The 15159-nt window shown below is 44.9% G+C and overlaps 1 protein-coding gene across 3 annotated transcripts in view; it reads left to right on the plus strand.

Moving 5' to 3' along the window:
- Positions 1 to 15159, plus strand: part of Ak9 (adenylate kinase 9) — a 196106-nt gene that overhangs the window by 127506 nt on the left and 53441 nt on the right. For all 3 annotated transcript variants that reach the window (XR_015644675.1, XM_087597256.1, NM_001431778.1), the window contains exons 16-20: positions 868 to 1016; positions 6355 to 6511; positions 7266 to 7380; positions 10674 to 10750; positions 13117 to 13284. Coding sequence is in view for 2 of the 3 variants with exons in the window: in XM_087597256.1 (XP_087453382.1) it covers positions 868 to 1016; positions 6355 to 6511; positions 7266 to 7380; positions 10674 to 10750; positions 13117 to 13284 (666 nt within the window). In the remaining variant the exon portion in view is untranslated. The remainder of the gene's footprint in view (positions 1 to 867; positions 1017 to 6354; positions 6512 to 7265; positions 7381 to 10673; positions 10751 to 13116; positions 13285 to 15159) is intronic.

Here is a 15159-nt window from a genome sequence, read left to right on the forward strand (position 1 = left end):
AGTTCTCAGGAAAGTTGACCACAACAACAACAGCAAAAACTATTCTAACCCAAACCCATTTGCATGTCATTAACTCCCCAAGCCATGAGGAAAGTTGGGAAATACGTTTCTATCTGGCCACAAGAGCGACACAAAGAATGCCGTTGCTGTTAAGGGAGAGAATGGCTGTGAGGGAACAAGCTTCACCTGGCCCTTCTTCACCGCCCCTTTCCCCATGGATCCTGGCTCTTCTGTTCTGCATCTCGGGGGAAACTGTGTCTCTTTCTCCCCTGAGCACATTTTAAGGCAAAGAGGGCAGGAGGCAACTGGCCTTTGAAAGCTTTTGAGCTGAGAGCCACTGGGTTCTGGACCAGAGGTTGTAGTAACAGTTGGAGGCCTAAAGCAGCAGTGGTTCCAAAACGAGGCTGGAGATCTTGGAATCAGTAGGGTGAGGAGGGACTGCCAAGCCTCTGCCTTATGGGGGTAAGATACACAGTCAAATGGGAGAGTCGCCTGGAGGGCCCTCAGCCCTGCCAGCAAACATCAAGTCCATGCCAACTTTTCCCCCAACCAGCCCCAGCTTGCCCTGCTCAAGTTGACCTCTCTGGACTCCTGTCCTGTGAGTGGAAGTATTCATTTCATTGTAAGGCTCCTTCCCTGGATGCTTTCGTTTGTCCGTATCATTCCTGGCTGCTCGAGCCCCTCCTCTGTCTCCTTGACAGAATCCTTCCTTTACCTGACTTTCGTTCAGATGCAGGGGCTTCGTGTCACTTGTCATTTGTGCTTCTGTGAGTAATGGTCCTTCCCCCATCTTCCAGCAGGTGCTAGAGTAGCACAAAGTCAAGACGTGCCTTATCACAGATAATGGGTTAACTCGTGTGATTTTAGGCTCCCCAGAAGAGTTGATAGAAGAGGTGACTGAGAATCACCCAGAGGTGTTTGCCATGATCGAGGATACTCTGAGACATTCCAAGGAGTTGAACTTTGAGCAGCCATATGACAAACAGGCTGAAATACTGGAGGAAGTCATCAAAGAGGTGAAAATCTTATTATCATCATTTAATATTTATCATTGACTTAGAAACTAAGAACGTATTAATCTGCTCTATGTCTAATTGTGTTAAAGTCTTATTTCACTGTGGTCTTCAAATTTATATATCCTTTTGTCCAGTTAATTTCTTATATTTCTTTATTTTTGAGAATTTTATGCATGACTACAAGGAAATATGACTGTGACTGCCCCCTGGCTCACCTTCCTCCTCCCTCTGTGCCCCTACAAACACACCCTCTCCCAGACTTACGTCTTTATGACTAGTTACTGCTGCCCACGCGTGCATGGGTATGGGCTGCCCACTGGAGCATGGGATACCGGTGAGCAGGCGTCTCCTCAATAGAGAATGGTTCTTCGTCCAGAACTGTCCACTACCAGCAGCTCCAATGCTGTCCTACGTGAGCTACGCCAGCAAACAACTGCTGGTTCTTGTTGTAAGATTTGCAGTTATCGACCAAGAGTAAGCGGTGTGATTTGATAGTTCTGAAATGCTTTAGTTAACTCCTGTTGCCTCTGATTCAGTCCAGTTCATAGAAAGACAGAGTCTATGAAGCCAATGACACCAGTAGACATTCTATCCATGAGCTAAGCAGTCAGAGCCTGAGATCAATTTTGCTGCCCAGCTAGCATCCTGAGCACGTTGGTGGGGAGGGCAGAAACAAGTAATTTTCAGTCCAAATAGGAAAAAGTCTTGAATGCCATGCCCACACCAATGGTAAGCCATTACCTCTTCCTCTTGTTTGCCAAGGACAAGCTATCAAGAAGTCGGTATTATGTAACGGTCTCGGATAAGCATTCAGAGCAAGCAAGATAAATGAGGCAGCTTTGGACTCAGTGGACGTTCCTATTCCTGTGTGATTGAATTTTAAATTATTATGTGGGAAACTCTGGGTATGGAGGCTACCCCTGTAAGCCAAGCGTTCAGAAGGCTAAGGCAGGAGTATCACGCACTAGGTCAAGGCCAGCCTGATTTACATAGACAGGTCAGCACGGGACAAGCATAAGACCCTGCCTCACAAAAAGAGGTGTGTAAGAATAAAACGTTTATCACGTGAGAAGACAGTTCAGTGGGTGGCTCCCTTAAGCCCTGGCTGTACCAGATTCCCCTGGGCCCCTCAGCACTTCTGAACTCATTCACACCTCTTAACCAGCCTCTTAGATTGTTCTAGCAATCGTCTTTCCTTCAGAAGTGCCTGTTAGCAGAAGCAGTCTGGGCCTGCTCATCATACGTTAGATGCTAGGGTTAGGAAAATAGAATAAACGTGGCCCTTGCCTTTAAGGAACTTCTATACCGAAGTGGCCTGTAAGCCACTCACTGAGTCACCCTGTGGCAAATACATACCTACAGGGTGCAGGAATCCACTCACGAAAGTCAGAGCAGAGCTGTCATCTTGGCCTCGTCAGTGAGACCAACAGCCAGAGAAGCAAACACCAAGTGAGGACAAGAGTCGAGAAGCCTAGCTCTTGCTCGTGGTGAAAACGTTCTCAATTACTCTGTTTTTGGTAATTGCAAATCTCCAAGGAGAATGAGAACAACGTTCAGAGACAGAAATGTGTGTGCAGGGTTTGCACTTAGCAGCTGCAACCATGAGCTTCAGTTGTGGAACCGGAGGGCTGCCTAGATCACGGCTGCCTAGGTCACGGCTGCCTAGATCACGGCTGCCTAGGTCATGGCTGCCTAGGTCACGGCTGCCTAGATCGTGGCCACTCCCACTGAATTGTCATTCTAGCAGGAAAACCATTTTCACAAGCAGACAGAGATCTGGGGTATTGTATAGAGTGTACTCTTCATTGCTGTTTGGTTTGGTTTTTGAGACAGGGTCTTTCTACATAACTCTGGCTGCCCTAGAACTCACTCTGTAGTCCAGGCAGGCTTCAAACCCACAGAGACTCTCCTGCCTCTGCCTCCTCAGTGCTGAGTAGAAGTGCACACCCCAATCTGAGGAAGCCATTTGGGGAAGCCATTTGCCCATTTTTTATTGGGTTGTCTTTTTGGATTATTATTGTTGTTGTTTTATTTATTACTATTAATTACTATTATTTATATTACTTCAGAGCTGGTTCTGAAGTTAAGAGCACTGGCTGCTCCTCCAGTCAACCTGAGTTTGATTCCCAGCATCCCCAGGCTGGCTCACACATATCTGTAACTCCGGTTCTATGGGATCCAATGCCCTCTTCTGACCTCTGTGGTCACCTCACCACACGTTGTGCTCAGACCTTCGTGCAGGCAAAGCACCCATATACATAAAAATAATAACATAGTAATAGATGTAAATGTGTATTTCTTTATGGATTTCCCAAAGAAGAGTCCCTCCAGGATTTTACAGTTCTCTTTAGAAATGTTTTCTAACAAGCTAGGGATGGAACCTAATGGCAGAATGCTGACCTAAGGTCCTGGGTTTGGTCCTCAGTGTAGAATCAATCAATCAATCAATCAATCAATCAATCAATCAATCAGGTCTATCTTGAATAGCCTAAGAAGAGAAAGTACATCACGTGGCCAAGCATCCTCATCTCGTAACCAGGAAGCAAACAGTATGAGGAAGGGGATGGGTGACTCTGTCCTCCTCAACTACAAGCACCCAGTGGCCTCCCGCTGGGTCTCTAACCTTAACTTTGCACCACCTCCCAATAGTGCCAAGCTGTGGACTATTCACTAGCACAGAATTAGGGAGGCAGTCTCGATCCAGCCTCTCTGTACTGCAGTAAGGACCCCAGAACAACTACAATGGAGATGCCCTCAAGAGCAAATCTCAATAGAGAGGCTGTTTAATAACCAATGCCTTCCAAAAAGTAACTCCACCTCTTAAAAAAATCTGAGGCAGGAGAATCATCTTCAGTTCCAAGACAACCAAGTCTACGACATAGTGAGTTCCAGGCCAGCCTTGACCACAAAGTGAAACTACTGTCTTTCACAAACCAGATATATATTTCATCAAAGAAGAGATGGTTAATTAAAAATATGTACATTTAGGGAGGTGGAAAGATAGCTCAGTGGTTAGGAGCACTTACTGCTCTTGCAGAAGCACCCATGTTGGGCCACTCTTTTTTTTTTTTGGTTCTTTTTTTCGGAGCTGGGGACCGAATGTTGGGCCACTCTTAACCGCCAAACTCCAGTTCCAGGACATAACTCCACCTTCTGGCCTCTGTGGACACTTGTACTCACATGCACACATCCATACAGAAACATGCATAAAGATAGTAAAAAAACAAACAAACCAGGAAACCTTTAAGAAATGTAAGTTTAAATTTTAATATAGAATAGCAACAAGACATACTTTCTCACATGCATAATTGGCCAGGTTTTTATTTAAGCAATCACTATTCCTTGTGAAGCCGTGGTGATGGAGCGTTTTCTGGTAGTGTCGGTGTGCTGGCCGGTCTTATGCCAATCTGACACAAACTAGATTTATTCGAAGGGAGGGAACCTCACCTGAGAAAAATGCCTCCATAGATGTGGCCGTAGGGCGTTTCTTAATTAGTGATTGATGGGGGAGGGCCCAGCCCATTGTGGGTGGTGCCATCCCCTGGACTAGTTGTCCTAGGTTCTATAAGAACAGAGAATGAACAAGCCATAGGAGCAAGTCACTAAGCAGCACTCCTCCATGGCCTCTGCATCAGCTCCTGCCTCCAGGTTCCTGCCCTGTTTGAGTTCCTGTCCTGACTTCCTGCAAAGATTGACAGCAATATGGAAGTGTGACCCAAAATAAACCCTTTCCTCCCCAACTAGCTTTTTGGTTATGGCGTTTCGTCGCAGCAGTAGTAACCCTAAGACAGCCGCAAAGAGTGGAAATTGGAAGAGATGCTCTTGGAAGCAATGTGGCATCTTCTGGAAATATAACCTAAGAAAATATATAGGGGGGTTGGAGAGATGGAATGGCTCAGTGTTTGAGAGCACTGGCCGTTCCTCCAGAGGTCCTGAGTTCAATTCCCGACAACCACACAGTGGCTCACAACCATCTGTAATGGGATCCAATGCCCTCTTCTGGCCTGCAGGTGTACACTCAGGCAGAGCGCTCACACAATACTTTATATAAGGATGTTATCACGGGACTGATACAGTCTAATGCATAAGCAATGTCATCCGTGTTACAATGAATTTATAAGTGACATAAATACTAACTAGGGTGGGAAAGATTTCAACAAAGTAAGACTCACATGACAAAACAAGATGAAGCCATTATATCTTAAAAAGTTGGAGTCAGGGCTGATGAGGCAGCTGGTTCCTCAGGTAAAGACACTCACCGTGCAAGCCCGGTGACTGCAGCTCCATCCCCAGAGCCCTCGGTGGAGGAGAGAACCAACTCCTGAAAGCTGTCCTCCGACTTCAAGACACACAGCGCAGCACCCCTACCCGCCCACACTCACAGACAAGAACAATAAATAACTCAACTATTTTTTTAAAAAAAATGAAAGTGAAAAACCTTTAAAGTTGAAAGGAACAGGTACTCCAATTTACATCATAACGTTTTCATTTTTATATTTTTGAAACTTAGCAACTAGTATTTTTCTTAGCAAACGTCTGTTTGTTCTTTACAGCGTCTCCTTTGTTTCCGTTTTCTCTTGTGTGAAATCTTTCAAAGTTTAACATTTTTTTTCATTTTCCAAAAGACTATTTTTAAGATTAAAAAAAAAAAATCTAAGGTTCCCAATCCGCAGCAGCCCAAGGGTTTTACCGTCCCGCTTAACCATTCCTTCTTGAGTTCTGCAGCTCCCTGAGAGCACAGAGACCTGGTTAGAGCCCTAGGGTCGCTGTCCTTGCAGGCGCCTGTTGTCCCTGACTTCCCTATTGCCCTGGAAGCTCTAACTGTGAGAGGAGGGGAGCTGAAGAGAACTCCCTTAAACGCCTGCCAGAGTTGCTTCCTCCCTTCTGCTGCCTTGAGAAACTCTCCCCCCTCACACTGGAGAGAGAGAGAGACTGACGGCACCTGAACTCCAAGCTAGAGCAGGAGCTCGCTCCCCAACAACAATCCACACACCATGGCTACACAGGCAGCCATGTTAGAGATGCAGATTAGCCATACCAGGCCTTCTGACTCCAGATGCATTCGGTGCTATGGATTGATGTAACAGCTCACTGTTACGTATAGGAAAGGCTACTGTTCCTTGTTTTTAAAACTAGAAAAACTTGATTCTTAATTGCTTCAAAATTGAGCCTCCCCTTTCTAAATTTATTTTTATTTATTTACACCTTAAAGTTAAGCCACTCTTATTTTCTTCCCAAAGTCAGACTGAGAAGGTGTTTTGCTGGAGTTCTACAAGCTAACATGATAAATCCGTGACCCGCCAACTTACCATGGTGCTGTCAATGTGCGTGTCCACAGGTAACGAAAGATAACAAGAATAGGTTCGCTGGTGCCCCGAAGTACGGAGGATGGATTGTGAAGAACTTCCCCATAATGCGGGAACTGTGGATGTCCTTGATAGAAAAAGCACTTTTACCTGATCTGGTTGTCAATCTATCAGATACAGAAAGCAACGGTCGGTAAACACTTATCATTTCAATTTAAAATAAAATGCTTATTGCTGACAGTCAGTCGGGTTAAAATAGAAAATGGAGAACTCTCCTTAGGTATAGACCCCAGTCCTACTACCACTGCAGCTATGCCTCCAGGACATAAAGAGGAGGAGACAGGCTTCTCCCATTGAGGTGTTGACCTGCGTAACACACTAAGCCTCTGAACTTTCTGGCAGACCTCACCAGTTGTTCTTTGGAGCTGGGAATTCAGTATCCCTTCTCAGTCAGTAGCCGTACCTTGTAAATGAGCCCTGTGTATGATCCTGAGGGTGGGGATGCCGGTGCTAAATTTAAATATTCGACCACTTCAACTCTCAAGAAAAAAATATGAGAGAGACGGTGGAGCGAAGGTTGGTGCAGCCAAACCGGAAAACCCGAGTTCAACACTCATTATCCATACAACAGGAGAGAACCAACTTTCCCAAGTTGTCCTCTGCCTGCCCACATGCCCATGAGTGCACACATACAAATAAATAAATGAATAAATAAATAAGTTTGAAATGAGAGCTTTCAGGGGCACTATGTCTTTTCACGCTTTTATTATCTATTACATATTAACATATGACTTTCAAAAAAGGACTTAAGACAGACTCCTAAAATTCTGAAGATTCAGAGCTGTTTGCATAAGGACTTGAAGGGGGACGTGTACGTCTGCAGCACAGACCACACGCTAGGCAACTTGAAAATAATTTTCTTTTCTCTCTATCTGTATTTCAGGAAAAATCGTGTTAACTAGATTATATTTAAGCAATAAGGCAGAGATCAATGCTAAGATTTTAGAAAGACTGAAAGAAGAATTGCAAGTCAAAAAGAGAGAGGAGGACGAAATACGGTAAGAGGAAATACGGTAAGCCGAGTTGAGAACCATGGAAAGGACAGCACATCGCAGGCCTTCGAAGATTTTACCTTTCTCTGCATGTACGTGTGTGTCACTCCAGTGTGGGCACCCACTGAGGGCAGCAGAGGGCACTGGGTCCCCTGGAGCTGGAGGCACAGGGGTGCTGGGAACCAGACTCAGGTCCCTTGCAGGAACAGCCAGCATTGTACACTGAGCCTCTTCTCCAGCCCCAGGATAGTCTGAGGAGAGCAGGTGACTTTCCTGAAGGCGGCCCACCGGTTTTTGCAAGGACTATGACGGGTCCTATGAGCTCTGGGAGGCAAGGCCCAGAGAAATGTCATCTCATGATTAATTCCTGCAGCTGATGTGCCTCTCCTGCTATTATTAAATTAATATGATAATCCCTTGGGCAGATTCTCGGCAGGTCGGTGAAGATGTATTGTCTTGTGATGATGCTATGCAGGCAGCCAGATGATTCCTAAATTCCTAAGCGAAATTCCTAAACGTACACCAGTGAGCTTGAAACCCTCCATAAGAGAAACTGCACGTAGGGCCATGTGACCTTCGTCGTGTCACAGGATATTCGCACTAGGACAGACACAGGCAAGAGACAGACTCACGATCAAAGAGTACATTCCGTTTAGGTCGTAAAGCATCATCTGATAACTAAAGGTCGTAAAAGGGAATCAACGACTTACTGCAGGTGCAAGGACAGAAGACAAAACGCTGACAGGTTTGTCTGTACGTTCCTTCAGTACTAATGAGACGCCAGGCTGTGCTAGCTTTGACACAGGAATTAAAGTCTGAAACTCTCAATTATCCAGTGGAGCTAGCGACAGGCGATGAATGTTGAGTTGGATAACTAACTAGTCTTACTGGAAACACGAATGTAAACATCTCTGTGGTTACTTCTTAGTCAGTTTATTATTTGAATTTACGGTTGCACTTCTGAACTTTTGAAAAACGATGCTTAGAATACCACGTGACCACGTATCCTGAAAAAGTCCAAGAACTAGGAACAGTGATAATAGAGGAAAGAGAGCACAGAGGACAACACAGCAGTCCCGCACAGCAGGGAGAGCAGGCTTCTTCTTACCATGAGACGGGGTCTTTCCTTAACGGCAGGTTTCCTCTTGCTGACAAGGACAGGACTTTTTCTTACCCTATAGAAAAGTAGAAGTTTTTTTTTTTTTTTTCTTTAAGTGTCTTACTCAGGGTTTCTATTCCTGCACAAAACATCATGACCAAGAAGCAAGTTGGGGAGGAAAGGGTTTATTTAGCTCACACTTCCACATTGCTGTTCATCAGGACTGGAACTCACACAGGGCAAGAAGCAGGAGCTGATGCAGAGGCCATGGAGGGATGTTACTTACTGGCTTGCTCCTCCTGGCTTGCTCAGCTTGCTCTCTTATAGAACCTAAGACCACCAGCCCAGGGACGGCACCACCCACAATGGGCTGGGTCCTCCCACCTTGATCACTAATTGAGAAAATGCCTTACAGCTGGGTCTCATGGAGGCATTTCCTCAGCTGAGGCTCCATCCTCTGTGATAACTCCAGCTTGTGTCGAGTTGACACACAAAGCCAGCCAGGACACTAAGCAGTGAAGGTTGGAACTTATTTTTCATCCACAATAAGTGAGTTCTTTCTATGCTGTCACTTGCTCACGGAGGCTTTTGCTCCATCCACCATAGATGGATGGACGAACAGACAGACAGATGGATAGATGGACAGATGGATGGAGAATGAGTGGGTGGATGGATGGATGGATGGATGGAGGATGGATGGATGGATGGGCGGATAGAGGTAGACAGATATAAATAGATATATGTAAGTATAAGTGTGTGTGTGTGTCTAAGTATGTAAATTGATGAGGCAGGTGGCTGAACCCAACTAAAGTACATGTATGCATGAACATAATGTGCATATGAATGTGCGTATGAATGTATGTGTGAATATATGTGTGCTTCTAGGAACATTGCCTGTGTAAAAGAGCTTCATTCTGCCAGGGAGACTTTCTCTAGCTGACAAGGAGTTAAATCAACCGCTGATAAAGAACAAAGGAATCTCTTTAGTTAATCCCCTGCTGTTTAACAATAGAGGATCAATCACCAGAGGCCTATGGCTTCTGGCCTCAGAAAAATTTAGAGTTAAAACAGGTAAACATCATTTAATAATAAACAACCTTTACTTTTGCAAAGCCAAGTTTTGCACTCTCTCTCTCTCTCTCTCTCTCTCTCTCTCTCTCTCTCTCTCTCACACACACACACACACACACACACACACACACACACACACACACACCCTGCTGCTTTCCAGAGAGAACCAGTGCTTGGGCATCCTACTGGCCTGGTGCCTTTCATAGCAGCTCATGGGTTGTGCTTATAAAATGTCTGTAATGAAAAAAAAAAAAAAAGTCTGTAATGTCAGAAAGATTGTCTATTACTGAGCCAAGTGCCACTGAGTTCCAAAAGAAACAGTCAGTACACGAATTTCTCCACAGCTCACATCGAGTATCCTTTACTAGACAACTGGAAAAAAACAAACACGCATAGATTCCACCCAGACACGCATGCACAAACATGCACACATGCACATTTACTTGTCCATGCACAAACACGCATGTGCACATGTAAACACATAGCACATCTATCTGTGGTTTTTAATAAGCGGAATCCACACTGAGACAATAACACAACATAAATAAAAATGTGCCATGTGGTGTAACTAAAAGAAAACCCTACCTCCCCGCCATGGGAGGAAAGAACTGATTATTTACATTTTACAGGTTTATCGTAGGCTTGTTCTGTGCTCTGAGTGTAACCGGGTGCTTTTAAAACTGGGAACAGCCATCAGAGCTAAGGCTCCAGTTCTCGTATATACTGCTACAACGTTAAAATTGTATTGTATATATAGTTGGATACTCTTGGGTTTTTTGTTTTTTGGGTTTTTTTTTGTTTTTTTCACTTACCATTTTACTGTGGATATCAGGAAGTCTGAGGGAAACATTCCAGATCCTCTGCCTTCCTCTCAACTCCCCTCAGGGACTCTTTCACTCAGTGCAACAGGTCACCTGACCGACAGCCATAGTTTAAGTTATAACATTCCATACCCTCTCAGCAAAGGTACTGGGACAAAGCTGCACACTGCATACTAAAAGGCAGCGTGGGAGACTGGCGCCAGGGGCTGTCTTCAATGCCTGCCGCTGTGAGCGTTTAATCCTCTCGGAAGAAGACTTGCCTGATTTTTTTTTTTTTTGAAACTGAATTTTGTTTGTTTTCATTTCAGAAAAGTCAAAGAGGAGGAACTGAGGCTGGAAGAAGAAAAACAAAGGATGATGGAGCTTGAGGCTAAGAAAGCAAAAGGCAGGCACTGAACAACAGCTCTCATAGGCTCACCACAGTCTCACCTCCTTACTGCTGCTTCTTGGCGGGTTACAAAGACTTCTCCCGGTTTGCCCCGGGTGCAGGAGTATGCCTGTGTCCTGAAGGCACCTTTTTGTCCCCAAAATTCTCTAATTTCCACATTAAATTAGATGCCCACTGGAATAATGGATCCACAGGACAAAGATTCCTAATCAGAAAAGGGAAACTCGGGCTGGAGAGATGGCTCAGCGGTTAAGACCACTGACTGCTCTTCCAGAGGTCCTGAGTTCAAATCCCAGCAACCACATGGTGGCTCACAACCATCTGTAGTGGGATCTGATGCCCTCTTCTGGTGTGTCCGAAGACAGCTATAATGTACCTATATAAAAACAAATAAATAAAATCTTTAAAGAAAGAAAAGAAAAGGGAAACTCCTTGCACAAGACCCACCTGTGCGCCCTCTAAGAAGAAGGCTGCCCTGCAGATGCTTTGCACATGGCTGTGGTAACTGCAAGACCCGGGACACAGGCAAACTCCTGCAATACCCGTTGTCTTCATACTTAAACTTCCACCACTTTATGAAAGAACTTTCTCTCTAAGATGAAGGTTCTCAAACTGGGGTCTACGTACTACCTTTAACTAAGCCTGGTGTCTCCTTTGCCTACACACAGAAGCAACGGGCCACAGTGGTGTTAGCTGTGCCTTGACTTGCCATCGATAATGCAGACATTTTTCAGTGTCTGATCAGATACTGCAGCCCTGGTCAACCGCTGCCCAAATCAGGAGACAGTAAGCCAGAACCACTGAGCTGAGCAACTGCTAAATGCTTCTCCATTCCTGGAAACTGCCAGGGTAACAAGTGATAGTCTGGAGAGATTTATGATTAATCAGTAGGTAACCAACATAACACATGATCAATAGTCAAATTACAAATAGGTCAAAGCTCCTAAAATGCCTTTTGACTCATTCCCAACCTGTGGGGGACACAGATGTCCCAAAGAGGTCATAGAAAAAGACAGTGTGAACTCTTTATAATTTTATAACATAAATAAACAAAATCACCAATAAAAATTTTTAAAACTTTGTAACATTATACTTATATAATGTTACAAATATTTTATAATGTACCTAATATGGATAAATATAACATAAACGAGTGTACGTAAATTGGATGGCTATGATCTTTTGTTATTGTTTTGAGTTTTTCTTTTTGAGACAGGGTTTCTCTGTGTGGCCCTGGCTGTCCTAGAACTCACTCTGCAGACCAGGGCTGGCCTTGAACTCAGAGATCCACCTGCCTCTGTCCCTACCTCTCAAGTGCTGGGACTAAAGGCATGAGCCACCACCACTCTGATGCATATGATCATTTTTAATAAGTGACACATTATTGCAAAACATTCAGGTTCCCTCATAGATCGCATCACTTCCTCACACGCTGTAGTGAGAGTCTATGGAAGCTGCCTCATGCACACGCGCATCCCCTTAAAACGAACACAGACACGACACAAGCACACCCACCGTCCGGTCTCAAACCTCGGTTTAGATCAACTCCAGGAGCCATAGCATCAGCCTCAGAACACGAGGCTGGGAAGAAAGGCAGTGGGGAAAGAAATGCAGTGGGAACTCAGAGACAACCGTGTCCATCTCATACATGTATGAGAGAGCCTGGGCAATGGGTTCGCTCACACACTGCCATCTCCCTCTGAAGAACTCCCATGTAACGTGTACAATTATACTTCCTATGTACAGCTAACACATAAGTGAATGTGCTGTATTATCACTGCAATGAGCTATAATAGACCTGTTATTACCTCTATGCTAACCATCCATCTGTATGGGGAGTTAGTCTGGTACCGCCCAACAGAGTGCGTAAGCTACATTAGTAACTTTTAGTTTCTAGTGTTTACGTATTTTACATTACGCTCTTCAAACTAAAACTTTGAAATTCATTGTCTACATTATACTTGCACAGATCTCGGTGTAGACTAGCTTCAAGGGCTGAGCAGCCACAGTTAGTGGCTACCACAGTGGATGGTATGGACCTAGCCATTTCATTTTTGAACAAACAGTGGGCTATCACTTGCCTCTTGCTGCTGGAGCATCTGGGACTGCTATAAACATTTCTTCTTTCAAGGGAATCCCTCCTCTGGTTCTCCAATAGCACTCTGGTACAAGGACTGTCCTTTACCACCCCATATTAACAGATACAATGCAGCAGTCAATTGTCTATTCTCACCCTTAAACCACACGCTGGAGGAGCACCAATCTTATTTTTCTTGTCTATTTTCCGCTCTGTCCTTCACACTCTCCAACAATCGCTTGTTGACTTTAACCGGCACTGACTGACTTCCTGTCACTCTTTGTAGTTGTTGAAGAGCCCGATAACGAAGCTGAGGAGGAGGTGGATGTGGAAGAGTCTGAGATCCATGAAGAGACGGAGGCACAAGAAATGGGTGAACTCGCCAGAGAGTCATCTATACCTGGGGGGTCTGAGTCATCCGAGGTCCCAGAAGCAGAGCATGACCCGGAAGCAGGTTAGACTTGAATGACGGTTCGTGTATGTGTGTGTGTGTGTGTGTGTGTGACAGAGAGAGAGAGAGAGAGAGAGAGAGAGAGAAAGAGAGAACTTGTGCACATGTGCATGTGGGGGGGGAGAGAATGTGTGTGCATGTGCATATGTGTATGTGTGTGCATGTGTGTGTGTGATGGAAGCTGTCTAGAAACACAAAGGGGAAAGCCTAGACAGTATGCAGTCCTGGGACTGGCACATGGTCTGAAGGACATTTTATCCAAAAACGCAAGAGTTTCTGTCATGTAATCCCATCTTAGATGCAAGCACAGGAGCGTATAAACTCATACAGAGTCAGCAGAATTCCTATAGTAAGCAGTTCTTATTTTGCACTCATACATGCTCAGCTTTTTATTTCATTTCTTCATAAAAGTGTCTTAGCCTTCCAGGGACTAAGCCACTACCTAAAGACTATACATGGACTGACCCTGGACTCTGACCTCATAGGTAGCAATGAATATCCTAGTAAGAGCACCAGTGGAAGGGGAAGCCCTGGGTCCTGCTAAGACTGAACCCCCAGTGAACTAGACTGGTGGGGGGAGGGCGGCAATGGGGGGAGGGTTGGGAGGGGAACACCCATAAGGAAGGGGAGGGGGGAGGGGGATGTTTGCCCGGATACCGGGAAAGGGAATAACACTCGAAATGTATATAAGAAATACTCAAGTTAATAAAAAAAAAAGTGTCTTAGCTGGGTGTGGTGGCACTAGCCTTTAATCCCAGAACTCGAAGAGCAGAGGAAGGCAGGTTACTGTAGGTTCCAGACCGGCCTGGTCTCCACACTGAGTTTCAGATAACCAGGACTTCATAGAATGACCTTTGCTCAAAAAGAAAGAAAGAAAAAAGGAAAGGAGGAAGGAAGGAAGGAAGGAAGGAAGGAAGGAAGGAAGGAAGGAAGGGGAAAGGCAAAAGAAAAAGCAAGAAGAATAAGTGTGCATATTTGGGGGTATATGATAATTTAGTGTATTGTACAATGATTATAACACACGTAATCAGATCTTTAATCTTTAAATAACTGTCATCTTGAACCTGAGGGGTCAGCTCACACGAAAGCTGCGGGAGAGAAGAGTGTGCTGACATTCCCTAGCGATGCATGATGTGCCTTTGGATACTCACACTTGCTTTCATTTATTATGTGTCTGTGTGTACACACACGTGTGCATGCTCACGCCCTGGCTCGTGGAGTCTGGTCTGTGAACAAACATCCTGGGAACAACCAAACCTTCTACTGGCTAAAGATTGCTCCGGACAACTTGGCTTTGGCCATTCAATTTTTTCTGCAGTTGCTGTAGTTCTCATCCATAATCAGTCTTCCAGAAGGTTCAGCTCTTTCCAGGACTTGTGATGCCCACTCTGCTCCTTGTATAGACATCTACCCAGGAAAATGGGTTCTGTCACTCAGCTTTGCTTCAGACATCTCTTTATCTTATTCATACACACACGTGCGTGCAGGCTCTCTCTCTCACACACACACACACTCAAACACACACATACACACACTCACACAAACACATACTCACACACACTCACACACTCACAGACAAACACACACTTACACCACACACTCACACACACACACATACACACACTCACTCAAACACACACACATACATACACACACTCACACACACAGACAAACACACACTCACACACACACATACACACACTCACTCAAACACACACACATACATACACACACTCACACACACTCACACACAAACACACACTCACACTCACACCTCACACTCACACACTTACACACACATACACACACTCACTGAAACACACACATACACACTCACACTCACACACATACACACACTCACACACAAACACACAATAC

This window comes from Rattus norvegicus, chromosome 20 (assembly GCF_021556685.1).
Source record: "Rattus norvegicus strain SHRSP/BbbUtx chromosome 20, alternate assembly SHRSP_T2T, whole genome shotgun sequence".
NCBI classification, from domain to species: Eukaryota; Metazoa; Chordata; class Mammalia; order Rodentia; family Muridae; genus Rattus; species Rattus norvegicus.